Below are 14,471 nucleotides of genomic sequence, written 5' to 3' on the forward strand. Positions count from 1 at the left end.
TTATGGTACTTATACTTACAGTGAAAGTTCTCTGTATATTCTCCAGGTCTGCAATTTCGCCTACTTTAAAAGGGGCCATTAATGTACAGCAACATTCCAGCCTAGAGAACAAGTGATTTGAAGAGAATCTTCATTGGCTTGGCATCCCTAGTTCTGAAGGTTCTCATTATCCATCCTATCATTTTCCTAGCAGATGTGGTAGATACAATGATGTGATCTTTGAGAGTGAGATTCTCAGACATTATCACTCCCAGGCCCTTCAGGTTAGTTTTTCGACAGAACATCACTTGCTGTTCTACTACTGTTTCAGTTTGATGGGATCCTTACCAGCCACTCTCATCATCAAGATGATGGATATGGTAGGTGCATTTACTTTTTCATCTCCTCCCTCTTTGCCAATATTTTTGGTCAACATCCTTATCCAGAAAGAGTTTGCCAATCATGAAGCATTCTGAAAGAGCCACTGTTGGTGTGACCAGCAGGAGCAGTGATTCTGATTCATGAATCCACCTGGCCCTTTTACTCAAAAATTATCCTTCTGTACAGGTGGATGATCTTCCTGCTTGGTACTTTTGTTTAATACTGCATTCTGACTGAGTTTTCTTTTTTATGCTAGAGCTCACAAGTCCAACAATGTATCATTCTAGAACTCTACTTTTTCAACCATCATTATTCATAATGGTTTACCTGGAGAGGGTTTCGGGGGTCAACGCCTCCGTGGCCCGGTCTGAGACCAGGCCTCATGGTGGATCAGGGTCTGATCAACCAGGCTGTTACTGCTGGCCACACGCAAACTGACGTACGAACCACAGCCCGGTTGGTCAGGTACTGACTTTAGGTGCCTGTCCAGTGCCTTCTAAAAGACAGCCAGGGGTCTATTGGTAATCCCCCTTATGTATGCTGGGAGGCAATTGAATAGCCTTGGGCCCCAGACACTTATTGTGTTGTCTCTCAGTGTTCTCGTGGCACCCCTGCTTTTCATCGGGGGAATGTTGCATCTCCTGCCGAGTCTTTTACTTTCATGTGGAGTGATTTTCGTGTGCAAGTTTGGTACCAATCTCTCCAGGACCTTCCAAGTGTATACATGTATTATCATGTATCTCTCTCGCCTGCATTCGAGGGAATACAGATCAAGGACCTTCAACCATTCCCAGTAGTTTAGGTGCCTTATCGCACTTATGTGTGCCATGAAAGTTTTACATAATTTTACAGGTCGTCAAGTTTTTTGTATTCTAAAAAAATCACCCACTAACAGTTAACAAAATACTTAAGTTTAATTTATTCTAAAACGACCATAATAGAATTTGACCAAAACTAACCCTCAGGTTATTCACCAAGAGCCTATTTTCAGTTGTTAAAATGAGAACCCAGCTACCTAGGGGCTCATAAGTCAGGCTTGAAGATATTGTCAAATGATCAGGAAAAACCTTAAAAATCTTAAGAATATAGTACTGTATATTTGAGATGTATACAATAAGAATGTGCTCATTTGCATCTTAGTGATCATTATGCCTGTTCACAAATAATCAAATATTAAACTAAAGAACAACAACAAACAATACTGAGGGAAAATAATGATAATAAAATATGAGTGACTTTCAGAGATTTTTTGCTGTAAAACTCAAGTTATATTTATATATATATACTATATACAATTACAGTTGTACCTTAGTATACGTCCACTTCGGAGTAAGTCCAACTTGGTATATGTCCTGTTTGGATGCGAAAATTATTGCTTGGTATACGACCTTTGTTTGGAATACAACTCGCGTGCTAGAACAAATATGGGTTAAAATGAGCCACGACACTGTGTGCTACCCTTGTTTACCTCTCTCTCGAGAGAGACAAAGCCATGACTGCCCACTAGTGTCAGTACTATCATCCATTGCATAACTCTCATTGACAAAGCCTGGCAGGAAGTTTCATACAGAACAATGAACTCTGCTTGGAGGAATTTGTGGCCAGAAGCAGTGGATGAAAGGGATCTGAGGGCTTTGAGGCTGTATCTGTAGTGGAGGATAGTGTCTCTCTGGGCAGGTCCATGGGTCTGGATGTGAGTGATGGTGATGTGGAGGAATTAGTGGAGGGGCACAGGGAAGAGCTGACCACTGAAGAGCTGCAGGAACTTGAGAAGGAGGAGCACAAGACTAAGATGGATGCACCCTCTTCAGGCTCAGAAGAGGAGATAGAGGAAGCCCCTACTTCATTTATCAAGGAAATCTTTGCCAAATGGATGGACGTCAAAAACTTTGCAGAGAAGTACCACCCCAACAAAGCCCAAACAAGCCATAATACATTGTCTGGAATGACCAGACAATGTCACATTTCTGAAACATCCTGAGGAGAAGGCAAAAGCAAAGTTCTTTGGACAGATTTTTAGTAAAAGTCAAACCTGATAAGCTTCAACCAGGTCCATATAGGGAAAAAGAGACAGAAAAGAGGAGTCTTTCCTTCCAAACAATAACATTTCCTCCTCCTCCCTCCTAGCATTATTCTAGTAGGCACTAGACTTTTCAGCAAAGTAAAATGAGGTTAAATTTGCATTTGTTTCATCTAATTTTTTTGTGTCTATGTATATATTACAGTATTAAGTAGTGTTTAAATTACATATTTTAGTATTAAGCAATGTTAAAATTATTTTATACAACTCCATCAATGTATAATATGTCAATAACAATAGGATTTTTTTTCATGGGAATGGATTAATTGTTTTCCCTATATTTCTTTTGGGAAAATTCGTTTGGTATACGTCCTGTTTGGTATAAGTCCAAGGTCCTGGAATGGATTAAGAACGTATACCGAGGTACCACTGTACTAGTAATCTTGATTTTTTTTCAATGATTATTTTTTTCAACATTTGTACAAGAATATGTACTGCATATACATATTGTTTTACTATTATGACAAACTGGGCTATCTAAGATTTTGGAACAATGTGTTATCTCCGTTGCTATTATGAGTTAACTAACCTAGAGTGCAATAAATATAAATTTCACATATATTACTATTGCATCAAGTTTTCCATTAAAACATTCCAAAAAGATGCAGTTTACATAATACAGTAAAGTCTGAAGTCAGCCTTGTTAGTTCATCAGATGAAAGTAAATACAATCAATTAAATATATTTTTAACAGGTAAATAATTAAACATGAATATTTAGATTAAATTTTCTTAATTCATTTACAAACTCAAGATATGTGGATGGAACCTTAACCCTTTCAGGGTCGGCAGGCCCTCTCCTAAACTTGTTCTCAGGGTCGGAAATTTTTCGAAAAAAAAAAAAAAAAATTCTTATAAAATGATAATCTTTTCCCGATCATAATGACACCAAAAGTATGAAATTTGATGGAAAACTTACAGAATTATGCTCTCGCGAAGTTAGCAGTCTCGATGATGTTTACGCATCGGCGATTTCGCCCACTTTGAGCCCTATTTTCGGCCAATTCCCATGTTCCAGTCAAAGAAATCATAACTCTTTCGCTAGAACTCCATTTTTTCTATCGAATGAGTACAAGAAATCACCCATTTACCAATTTCAACTATCCAATGAAGTGGTCAGAAATTGGCAATTTTGCCAATTTCACACAAATTTCAAAAGATGCCAATTTCCAAATAGGGTCCAGAATAAACAAGACAGACATTCCTGGCACTTAAACGATATTTCCTCTGTTCATTAGTCATGTCCCCAGGCCTCTGTTACATTTGTTTTGCTTCCCACTTTGAATTTTTATTCTCACAAAAAAATAAAAGATTTACTGTTATGCAGACTACTGCATTAGTGTAGAAATGGTATAAATAATATCAGCACACTTGTGAAAGAATATTAGACTCACCAGTTGACGTGTATTGGACGCATGGCAGGATTTGTTTACTTTTGAACTTTGGCAAAAATCGAACATTTCTGCTACTTTGAGCTCAATTTCAAGGTACGTTTCTTTGTGAAACCAATCAAAATCATCTCAATTTCCATAATATGTCTTCCATTCTATAAAATGAGACCAGGAAAACTAGAATGCAACCATAAATATCATATGAAAATACACTACAAAGTCGCTGTTTTAAACCAAAAACACAGTCAGAGTTTTTTTTTTTTCTCATTATGCACTATGTGCTGCAGGATTTTTTATACTGCGTACACTGACCACATAGACCCATTCTTTCATATGTAGGCCTACCAGCTTTCTCTCGCTAGATTTGAAGGCGCTAGAATTTATGAGTACTAGTATGCCAGCAACCCTGGCGTGCAAGCCGTACTAGTACGGCACCAACCCTGAAAGTGTTAAAGAGAAATAAAATACAAATTTCCATATCTACTGTGTTCCAAAAGATGAATAGAAAGATATAGCAATCATTAACTACTCTTCTAGTGGTACACTCTGTAATCATTATTTAACTACATGTAAACCACACAATAACCAAATTCTGTAAATTCAACATTGTAATCCTTATAGAGAATAAACTTTGAATTAAACTTTGAATTAACTACTCTTAGCTACACTAGAAAGAGCATGATTTTATGTATTTATAGACTGATGATATGCCTACAATCATCATTATTCCAAGTTTAATAATTCATCCCATATAGATTAAATATAAATTAAAAGCCAAAATAGAGAGTGACAAAATTTATTACCATATCTTAAAAAAAAAAAAAAAAAAAAAAAAAAATGGAGGCTTCATTCCAGGTAAAGTAGATTGTTTTAGTCCAAGTACTTTGTTGTGGAAAGCAGTACATGAATACTGCAAGCCATATGTCAAACCTGATACCTGAATCATGTCACATGCTTAACACCTGACTTTCATGAGTTGCCTGTGTAAATCACTAGTTTAGCTGGACTTCCCAATCTGTTTCCTTTAGTCTTAGCCAACCTATCATGCTTCATTCAATCTTTCAAAATTCCTAAACCACATAAACAATGTTTCTGCGCCTTGATATATACCTTTCATACCACCACTTCAAATTCTAATTTTTAATTCGTTATTCCTTGCAAGATTTTCACATCAAGCACTCATTTCAAGCATGTATCTACACTGCCTCCAGTGGCCTCCTCACTGTAACAATCAAGAAGCCCATCTTACAATGATATAATAATGTTAGCACAATCCAGGGCAACGTGGTTTCAGAGCAGGTCGCTCCTGCCTTTTGCAATTATTGGACCACTATGATATGGTTTTAGATGCACTGGAAAACAAACAGAATGCAGATGTAGCATACATATATTTTGCAAAAGCCTTTGACAAGTGTGATCATGGTGTAATAGCACACAAAATGCATGCTAAAGGGATAACTGGCAAAGTAGGCAGATGGATCTTCAGCTTTCTAACCAATCAAACACAAAGAGCAGTGGTAAACAGAGTTAAATCGGAATCTTCCATAGTGAAGAGCTCTGTTCCACAAGGCACAGTACTCGCCCCTATCCTGTTCCTCATCCTCATATCAGACATAGACAGAGATGTAAACCAGTCACAAGTTTGCCTGTGATACTCCAATATAGAAACTATGTATTGTGCCAAAACAAAAGCATTCACATTGCTAAACTTACAAACTAGTATTTAGTCACTTAGTATTTAGTCAACTTACTCCACAAGTTAAGAATTAATCTAAGTTTGCCCGAAATGCCTAGCCATGCTAGGTGTTCTAGCGGCCCCCTCTGTAATTAGTATTTTATTACATGTAAACCACACAATAACCAAAATCTGTAAACCCCGCATTGTAACCCTTATAGAGAATGAACTTTGATTTGATTTGATAGCACTGTATCATCTTTTGCAGACGATACTAGGATCTGCAAATCTCCAAGAAGATATAAACCAAGTTTTCCAATGGGCATTGGAGAACAACATGATGTTATGGAAAACTGGAGGAAATAATAACAAGGACTAATCACACAATAGAGCGGAAAAGTAACGTGAAGGAGCTGAGTGTGGTAATGTCCAAAGATCTCACCTTCAAGGGCCACAACAACGCCACTATCACATCTGCAAGGAAACCGATAGGATGGATAATGAGAACATAAAAAAAAGAGATGCTAGGCCAGTGATGATCCTTTTTAAATCACTTGTTCTCTCTAGGCTGGAATATTGCTGTACATTAACATCCCCATTCAAGGCAGGTGAAATTGCAGATCTAGAGAATGTACACAGAACCTTTACTGCATGTATAAGTTCCCTCAAACACCTTAACTACTGTGAATGTCTAGAAGTACTTGACTTGTACTCAATGGAGTGCAGGCGAGAGAGATATATTATAATCTACACCTGGAAGACTCTGGAGGGACTGGTTCCTAATCTGCACACAGAAATCACTCCCTACGAAAGCAAAAGACTTGGCAGGCGATGCAACATACCCCCAGGAAAAGTAGGGGTGCCACTGGTACACTAAAAGAAAACACAATAAGTGTCCAGAGCCCAAGACTGTTCAACAGCCTCCCACCAGTCATAAGGGGCATTACCAATAGACCCCTGGTTGTCTTCAGAGGGAGCTGAACACATATCTAAAGTCAGTGCCGGATCAGCCGGGCTGCGGTTCATAAGTTGGACTATGTGCGGCTAGCAGTAACAGCTTCGTTGATCAGGACTTGATCCGCCGGGAGGCCTGGTCATGGACCAGGCCGCGGGGGGTATTGATCTCCGGAATGCCCTCCAGGTAGATTCCAGGTAGACTATGCTCTGACACATTTCAAGTTTTACTGCCACTGATGAACTTCCTTCTTTCTAGAGACTATTCAACTATTGTATTCTGTGATTCAACTCATCACTTGCAGACCCATCTGCCTACATATTCGCTTCCAAATATCTTAATACATTCACTTCTTCCATTCTTCTTTCCTCCAATTTCATATTGTCATCACTTCTTACTTTCATCACTTTGCTCTTTTCTGTATTCCCATTCAACTGTCTACTTTTACAAAACCTCTCAAACTCCATTAATTTCTGCAACTTCTTTCCCAAATCTCTCAAATACACTGTATCACTGGCATAGCGTAACTGTGACAATTTATTTTATTTTATTTATTTATTTATGTCTTTGCAAATAGGACATTGAGATTATGTATTTACAATAATGGGTTGCAATGCAAAGAGAGGCTTTATTATGCCTAGGCATTATGAGCCGACTTAACATTATTGGCTTACTGACTACTTAACACTAAGAATTATATCATAGTTGTACAGTAGAATATTAATTATATCATAGTTGTACAGTAGATTATTAATTATATCATAGTTGTACAGTAGATTATTAATTATAAGTGAATCTAATTTATATAAGATAAAAGATATATTCATATATTCAAAAATGCTTTTTGTGAAATAATGATTCAATTATATTCCTGTCGACAATGGATAAAAGGCGCAAAAGTAATTGTTGAAATTATGATATGGGAATACATATTGAGTATGTGAGTACTGAGTATTGAGCATTTAGTCTAGGGTGATTAAGTGGCTTTTGAGAAGAGTCTTAAATTGATTTTCAGACCGGGTTACTTTAGTATCTTCTGGTAATGAATTCCATATTTTGGGGCCCTTTATGTGCATAGAGTTTTTACACAGTGTGATATGGACACGAGGTATATCAAAAAGAGATCTGTGTCTTGTGTTATGGTCGTGTGTCCTGTTAAGGTTGGTGAGAAGTTTGAGTGGAGGGTTTATATTTGCGTGTATTGTTCTGTGTATGTAGTAGGCACATGAATAAGTTATTTAAATTTGTTAAAGCCCACATTTCTCCCTAAAACTTTAGCATTCACTTTTTTAACAACCCCATCTAAAAACATGTTTTACAATGACATCACATATACTTATAATGATTTAAGCACTTGTGGAGGATAGTACCTAATAATACTACAGTGCTTTTAACAATTCATATCCCTATTTCATTCTCCATGGGGAAGTGGAACAGAATTCTTCCTCCATAAGCCATGCATGTTGTAAGAGGCGACTAAAATGCCAGGAGCAAGGGCCTAGTAACCCTTTCTCATGTATCCCACCAAGGCCAACCTGCCTTGGTGGGATACGGCCAGTGTGTTGAAAGAAGAAGAAAGATCCCTATTTTATACATTTACAACACATTCTACATTCCTTTCCTATCTACCCTGACATATGCCAGTTCCAAATCCAACAATGCAACAAACAGTGTGATTTAATGTGAACACTTGATCCTCCAGATCCCCCTCTTTTAAATCCTCCTTGTTAATGTAAAATCCTACTTTATTCAATGACTTGATGCAGACATTTCTCTGAAACATCTGAATAAAGATGCTGATGTTAGCTTTGGTATTACTGTTCCTGATAAAAATAAAGTTTCCTAAGGTCAAGGCTATTTATGACATTATTATATGAAGCCATGGCCAAGCAAAACTACTCATCTTCAGGACAGTAGAGATGCTTTAATTCATGACATAGAAGTGGGACTTGGATCTTTGCTTTCTCAATATGTGCCAAGAATATGACTTTATACATGTACATGTACCTAAATTTTGTTAGGTATAAGGTATATATAATAAAAAAATTTGTTTACATGAATATACAGTGGACCCCCGACATTCGATATTAATCCGTTCCTGAGAGCTCATTGAATGTTGAAAATATTGAAAGTAAAATTAATTTTCCCCATAAGAAATAATGGAAATCAAATTAATCCGTGCAAGACACCCAAAAGTATGAAAAAAAAATTTTACCACATGAAATATTAAGTTTAATGCAATAGAAAAATTACAATAACAACAATAACAATAGAATAATAACAATAGAATAATTGACACTTACCTTTAATGAAGATCTGGTGATGATTGATGGGATGGGAGGAGGGGAGAGTGTTGAAGTTGTTACTGTTAAGAAAGGGAAACCCCTTACATTAGGACTTGAGGTAACAAGTCCTTTTCCGGGGTTACTTCCCTTCTTCTTTTAATGCCACTAGGACCAGCTTGAGAGTCACTGGACTTCTGTCGCACAACAAATCTGTCCATAGAGCTCTGTATCTCCCGTTCCTTTAAGATTTGTCTAAAATGGGCCACAACACTGTCATTGTAATACGCAGTCACCAGCATGGCTTGCAATAGCTGTGTTAGGGTGATTTTCATCCTTAATTTTTTAAATAGGCACAATGGATTCCACAACTGGCATAGGCTTCTCAGGGTTAGCCCCAAACCCTTCAAAATCTTTCTTAATTTCCATACTAATTCTCACCCTTTTTACCACAGGGTTGGTACTAGAAGCTTTCTTGGGGCCCATGGTGACTTATTTTGCAGAAACAAGCACCAAAAACAGTGATAATCCGGATAATATGGAATGTACCGAATGCATCCTTAGATGCGCACACACTGGCTGGCTTGTAAACACTGGCACACATGGGGCAGTTCAGGCCACATGTGGACACGTCTCGTACGAATCGTATCGAATAGCGGGTTTTCGATCGAATGTCGAGGCGAAATTTTTGTGTTAAAATGCATCGAGTGTCGGATTTATCAAATGACGATGCCATCGAATGTCGGGGGTCCACTGTATTCTTGACTGTTTAAACTACTGGATGCTGAAATTAGAACACAAAATAGACAGTTTAATTATCTTAGCAGTTCTTTATTACAGCTAAAGTCAAATTTCTCATTTATTGATCATAAATGTCCTTTATTATCAAAACTAATGTAAAAAAGAAACTGTTAAAAGTAAAATGCAATCATCATCATAAGTTAAGAATTTAGGTGTAAATACTGAACAAAAGGGTGATAGTTATAAAGTAATTGTTTATTTTAATTTTCCATAGAAAAACAAATAGACCAATTATTTTAAAAATATATACCACCTGCTATTAGTATTCCAAATCTTATATCCCATTAACCCTCACTACTTTCTTTCCTTGTAACCCGTCCACTGCCTCAACCAGTTCCTCCACACTCGTCTCCAGCTCTTTAACAACTTCTCAAAATATTCACTCTGAAGCATCTACCTTTCATTCTAGCATGTCACCAATTTCATTGTAAAGCCCACTTCTTCCTCAGGCTGTCTTGCCTTATCTCTCTCCATGGCTGCTTCCCATGCTTCCTAACAAATATTCACCCATTATCTCACATGTTTTTTTACACTCCCTCATCCCTCTTTACCCTTTTGTTTCTCTCTCCTTATGTTCTTATTTCTTTATGTAAATTTTACAATGTATAAATCTTTTATGCCAGGAGCAAGGGGCTAGTAGCCCTTTCTCCTGTATACATTACTAAATTTAAAAAGAGAAACTTTCGTTTTTCTTTTTCAGGTCACCCTGCCTCGGTGGGATATGGCCGATTTGTTGAAAAAAAAAAAAACTTTTATGTGCTAACTTATCCTTGATTACCACCTTTTTTTTTTTTCATCATTCTTTTTCCTCTCTCACCCACCTTCCTACATTCAAAAATCTGTTGCACACAGTCCAGCAATTTAATCATAAATCTAAACCATACCCCCTTGACCTTACTGTTATCACCAATGATAGCGAATATGTTTCCATTTTTGTGTTATCCTACCTTGGGTAAGAAGATAGATGGTTGTAGTAAAAAATAATATGTGCATTCAAATAAATAAATACACAAGGATGCACGTAACTTTTCCTTGTGTTTCTCATACATTCAGTCCAATAGAGATAACAGTTCTACCTCTTCTTGGTTGATCAGAATTTTTTATTTACATCCTCTCATTATGAGATATCACTATCATTTTCACAATCAAGTGATGAGTTCTCGTCTGGCTCTGACTCTGATTCGGAGGATGACTCGTCTCTCAGTTTGTCTAACCTCATTCTGAACAGATTTAGATCTAGCTCTGCCAGCTGCTGAAGAAAACCATTGTTAGGTCGAATCTCTCGAACTGGGAAGAAGAAACAATGGATAAATGGTGACATCTTTAGCTGTAATTATGAAAGTGCTATATGACCCTGGTGGTTTAGCACTTAGGTTTGATTATAATTATAATACATTTATGACAGCATACTATATTTCATTTCAGTACTCACATCTCACACATAAAAATACATTAACACTTTCACTATTGGCATGCAGAGCTACATCAGTGTTGCTGACGTGGATCTACGCATAATTCATTTTTTTTTTTTTTTTTTTTCAACAAACCGGCCGTATCCCACCGAGGCAGGGTGGCCTAAAAAGAAAAACAAAAGTTTCTCTTTTTAAATTTAGTAATTTATACAGGAGAAGGGGTTACTAGCCCCTTGCTCCCGGCATTTTAGTCGCCTCTTACAACACGCATGGCTTACGGAGGAAGAATTCTGTTCCACTTCCCCATGGAGATAAGAGGAAATAAACAAGAACAAGAACTAGAAAGAAAATAGCAGAAAACCCAGAGGGGTGTGTATATATATGCTTGTACATGTATGTGTAGTGTGACCTAAGTGTAAGTAGAAGTAGCAAGACGTACCTGAAATCTTGGATGTTCATGAGACAGAAAAAAGGACACCAGCAATCCTACCATCATGTAAAACAATTACAGGCTTTTGTTTTACACTCGCTTGGCAGGATGGTAGTACCTCCCTGGGTGGTTGCTGTCTACCAACCTACTACCTACTAATTCATAGCCCCTCAAATTTGGTGTAAGTAGCAAATTTTGGCCTTAACATGAGAGAATAGGTCTGTGCATTGGATGTGCACAATATAAAAAAAAATCCTGCCCTATGCAGTGCATGATGGGAACAGCTACCCACTGACCTTGCATTTGAGTTAAAATAGTAACTTTGGGGCATATTTTAGGGTGGATTTCTTAGTTTTATTGGGTGATTTTTGGTGTTAATAGATATACTGGAAGCCATATTATTGAAATGGAAGAAAATTTTCCTTGGTTTTGGACTAGAAGTGGTGTAAAAGAGTCCCCAAAGTAGCAGAAATGGTTGACTTTTGGCAATTTCCTGGGTAAGTGTAGGGTAGGGATTCTTCCCTACCCCCCAGTCAGTTCTGTAGGTTTTACCAGGGCTGCTTCAGTTACTGGGATGGCCTAAACTATGATTAAGCATTCTTGGTTATGGTTTATTGGCTGAGAAAGAGGGATAAACATTCAATTTTTGTGTGATGATGGATTCAGTATGGAGGACAAGTGTTTCATAAGTAATGAATAGAGGGAAGGTTACTTTACTGGCTGCAATACCCACAGTGTTAGTTTACGGACTTTTTTTCTAATGGAAGTTGTTGAACAGATAGTAAAATTGGTCAAATTTTTGAATTCTGGTTGAATGGGCAGTTACTTACACTCAGTAGATAGTACAAAATGCATACTAGGAAATAACTGAAAATTGTGCTGGTTTGAGCAGCGAATTGGGTGCAATCAGTTACACAGAGTGCTCCCAAACTTTCAACTTTGTTCCTATGTAATTCAGTAAGTATTATATAAATTTTTGCATTTTTGGTGTCATTTTCTTCATAAAGAAGGTACCAACAGTGAAAGGCCTTAATACAGAAAGTATGTGTATTTTCAAAGAAATGCTGTTGTGTTCACTGCTTTGTACTGGTAAGAGAATCCTTGGGTATCACACAAAAAAATATAAGCCTCTTTGATATTCCACTTAATTACCAATATATTACAGATTATATCATTTTTAATACTGTAATGGTAACTCACTCTCTCTTAGCATTGTTAGTGCAGTAGCTGCTGTCATGTTGTGACACATCATCAGGTATGCTGCAACAATTGTTGCTGATCGTGAACGCCCTTGTCTGCAGTGGACCAAAACTTTTCCTGTATGACAGGCACAGCAGTTCACATAAGAGAGGCCACAGTTGTAACTTGAGGAAAAAAAGTAAAGCTAAAAGAATACTAAAAAATTTTTTTTGTTTACAAAATGATAGAACAGTGGAATGGATTAAAAAGAGATAGAAATTTACAAAAATTATATGATCAATTAATTACTGAAGATGGCATAACAAAAGCACACTTCTGTTCCTGTGACTACAAATAGGTATTTAAAAAATGAGTAATTACTAGTGATAAATTTAGGGAAATATAATAAGTTAGAACCAAAAAAATATATTTGAGACAAAGGCAGACTGCTTTCATCTGTTTAAAGTCTGAGATGATAATTAAAAAAAAAAAAAAAAAAAAAAAAGAAGCACAGTACAGTACAACACTGCTATTTGGAACATTGGCATTTTACCTGTCAGTTCCTATGGACTGACATGTAAATTTACCCATTAATTCACAGATCCTTTGTTGGTTTCAGATCATAGCAAGAAAAAAGAATTCTTTTTCATATATGGTGCTCTCTCCAAATTCAAACGACCCTCTGAACTGCAACCTCCCCATCCATCCTAAAAAATACATCCACTATACCAACCATAGCCAGAACTCACAGACTGACTAACTGGTTTTCTTCAGTTCCTTCATGTTATCTTGCTCACACTCCAACAGCACATCAAATACAGTAAACCCTCCATTTAATGGACTTTAGATATATGTAGCTGGAACAAAATCTACTAGATTACTGGATTTGGAAACAATGGACGAAGTCGTTTGGTTGCAGAACTGTTCATTATTGTTATAATCATTGCAAAGCAATCTTTTCTTTATCTACCACAAATGCCATAACTGGCCATCTGCTCTCCTTCAATTAGTCTGTTAAACAGAGGTTCACTGTATATAAAAAACTTTTTAAAAATCTACTACCACATTGAAAACTGACCTGTTGTTTTAGTTTTAGAAGTAGTAGGGATACTGTGCTATCATGTACAGTGTACTAAAATTATAGTCATATTTAATTACACAAAAAATAATATATTGTACTAACCTCCTGAGCTTAAAGCATTGTCAATAAATTCTGAAGCCTTCTCAAAATGCATTGAAATATTGATAAATGGAAGATCAATGAGGTCAAGTCCTATGTATGTGATTGAAGGATCCTGCAAATATAAACATACATGAATTAAATAAATGATCAGCCTTTATTTACACTAAAAGCAACTAATGTTGTACATACGTGATAACATGAAGAATGATATACGTAATTTAAAGAAATGGCTAGCAAAAGGTGGTCATGAGCAGTGCTTATGTGCTGACCCTTTCCTATAGCATTTTAGTTTTGTATCACTGATAGTGAACTAGTAAGACTACCTACTGTACTTTGTTAGGATCTAAAATGAAAGTGGGGAGCTATGTCATCCCTTATAGTCATGCACAAATAACACGCACATAGAAGAGAGGAGCTTACGACAACGTTTGGTCTGACTTGGACTATTTACAAAGTGACTTTGTAAATGGTCCAAGTTGGACAGAAACGTCATCGTAAGTTCCTCTCTTCTATGTGTGGGTTATTTGTGTATCGTTCCAGTCACGGTATTGTGCCTTTTTTTGTTACTTATATTTAGTAAAGCATGATGGGCAGAATGTAAGCATAGGGACCCACACTGCCACATACACACTTGCTTTGGTTTACAAATAAAAAAACTGAAAAAATGCTAACCTGACTGGAATATCCATTCAAATGGAGAGGATTTTACACTAACCCCTCACTG

At 36.8% G+C, this 14,471-nt stretch overlaps 1 protein-coding gene across 3 annotated transcripts in view; it reads right to left on the bottom strand.

Moving 5' to 3' along the window:
* Window positions 1-1,441: 1,441 nt before the first annotated feature.
* LOC128690067 (dual specificity protein phosphatase 3-like) overlaps window positions 1,442-14,471 on the bottom strand; it is a 73,173-nt gene continuing 60,143 nt past the window's right edge. The window contains exons 5-7 of one of the 3 annotated variants that reach the window (XM_070088550.1): window positions 13,748-13,859; window positions 12,586-12,702; window positions 1,442-5,979 (exon numbers count right to left, since the gene is read on the bottom strand). In XM_070088550.1, coding sequence (XP_069944651.1) covers window positions 5,885-5,979; window positions 12,586-12,702; window positions 13,748-13,859 — 324 coding nt within the window. In that variant the 3' untranslated portion in view covers window positions 1,442-5,884. Of the gene's footprint in view, window positions 5,980-7,988; window positions 10,831-12,585; window positions 12,703-13,747; window positions 13,860-14,471 lie in introns of those variants that run through there. The other 2 variants (XM_070088549.1, XR_011392396.1) reach the window with 2 other exon arrangements.

The sequence above is a fragment of the Cherax quadricarinatus genome, chromosome 25 (assembly GCF_038502225.1).
Source record: "Cherax quadricarinatus isolate ZL_2023a chromosome 25, ASM3850222v1, whole genome shotgun sequence".
Lineage (NCBI taxonomy): Eukaryota > Metazoa > Arthropoda > Malacostraca > Decapoda > Parastacidae > Cherax > Cherax quadricarinatus.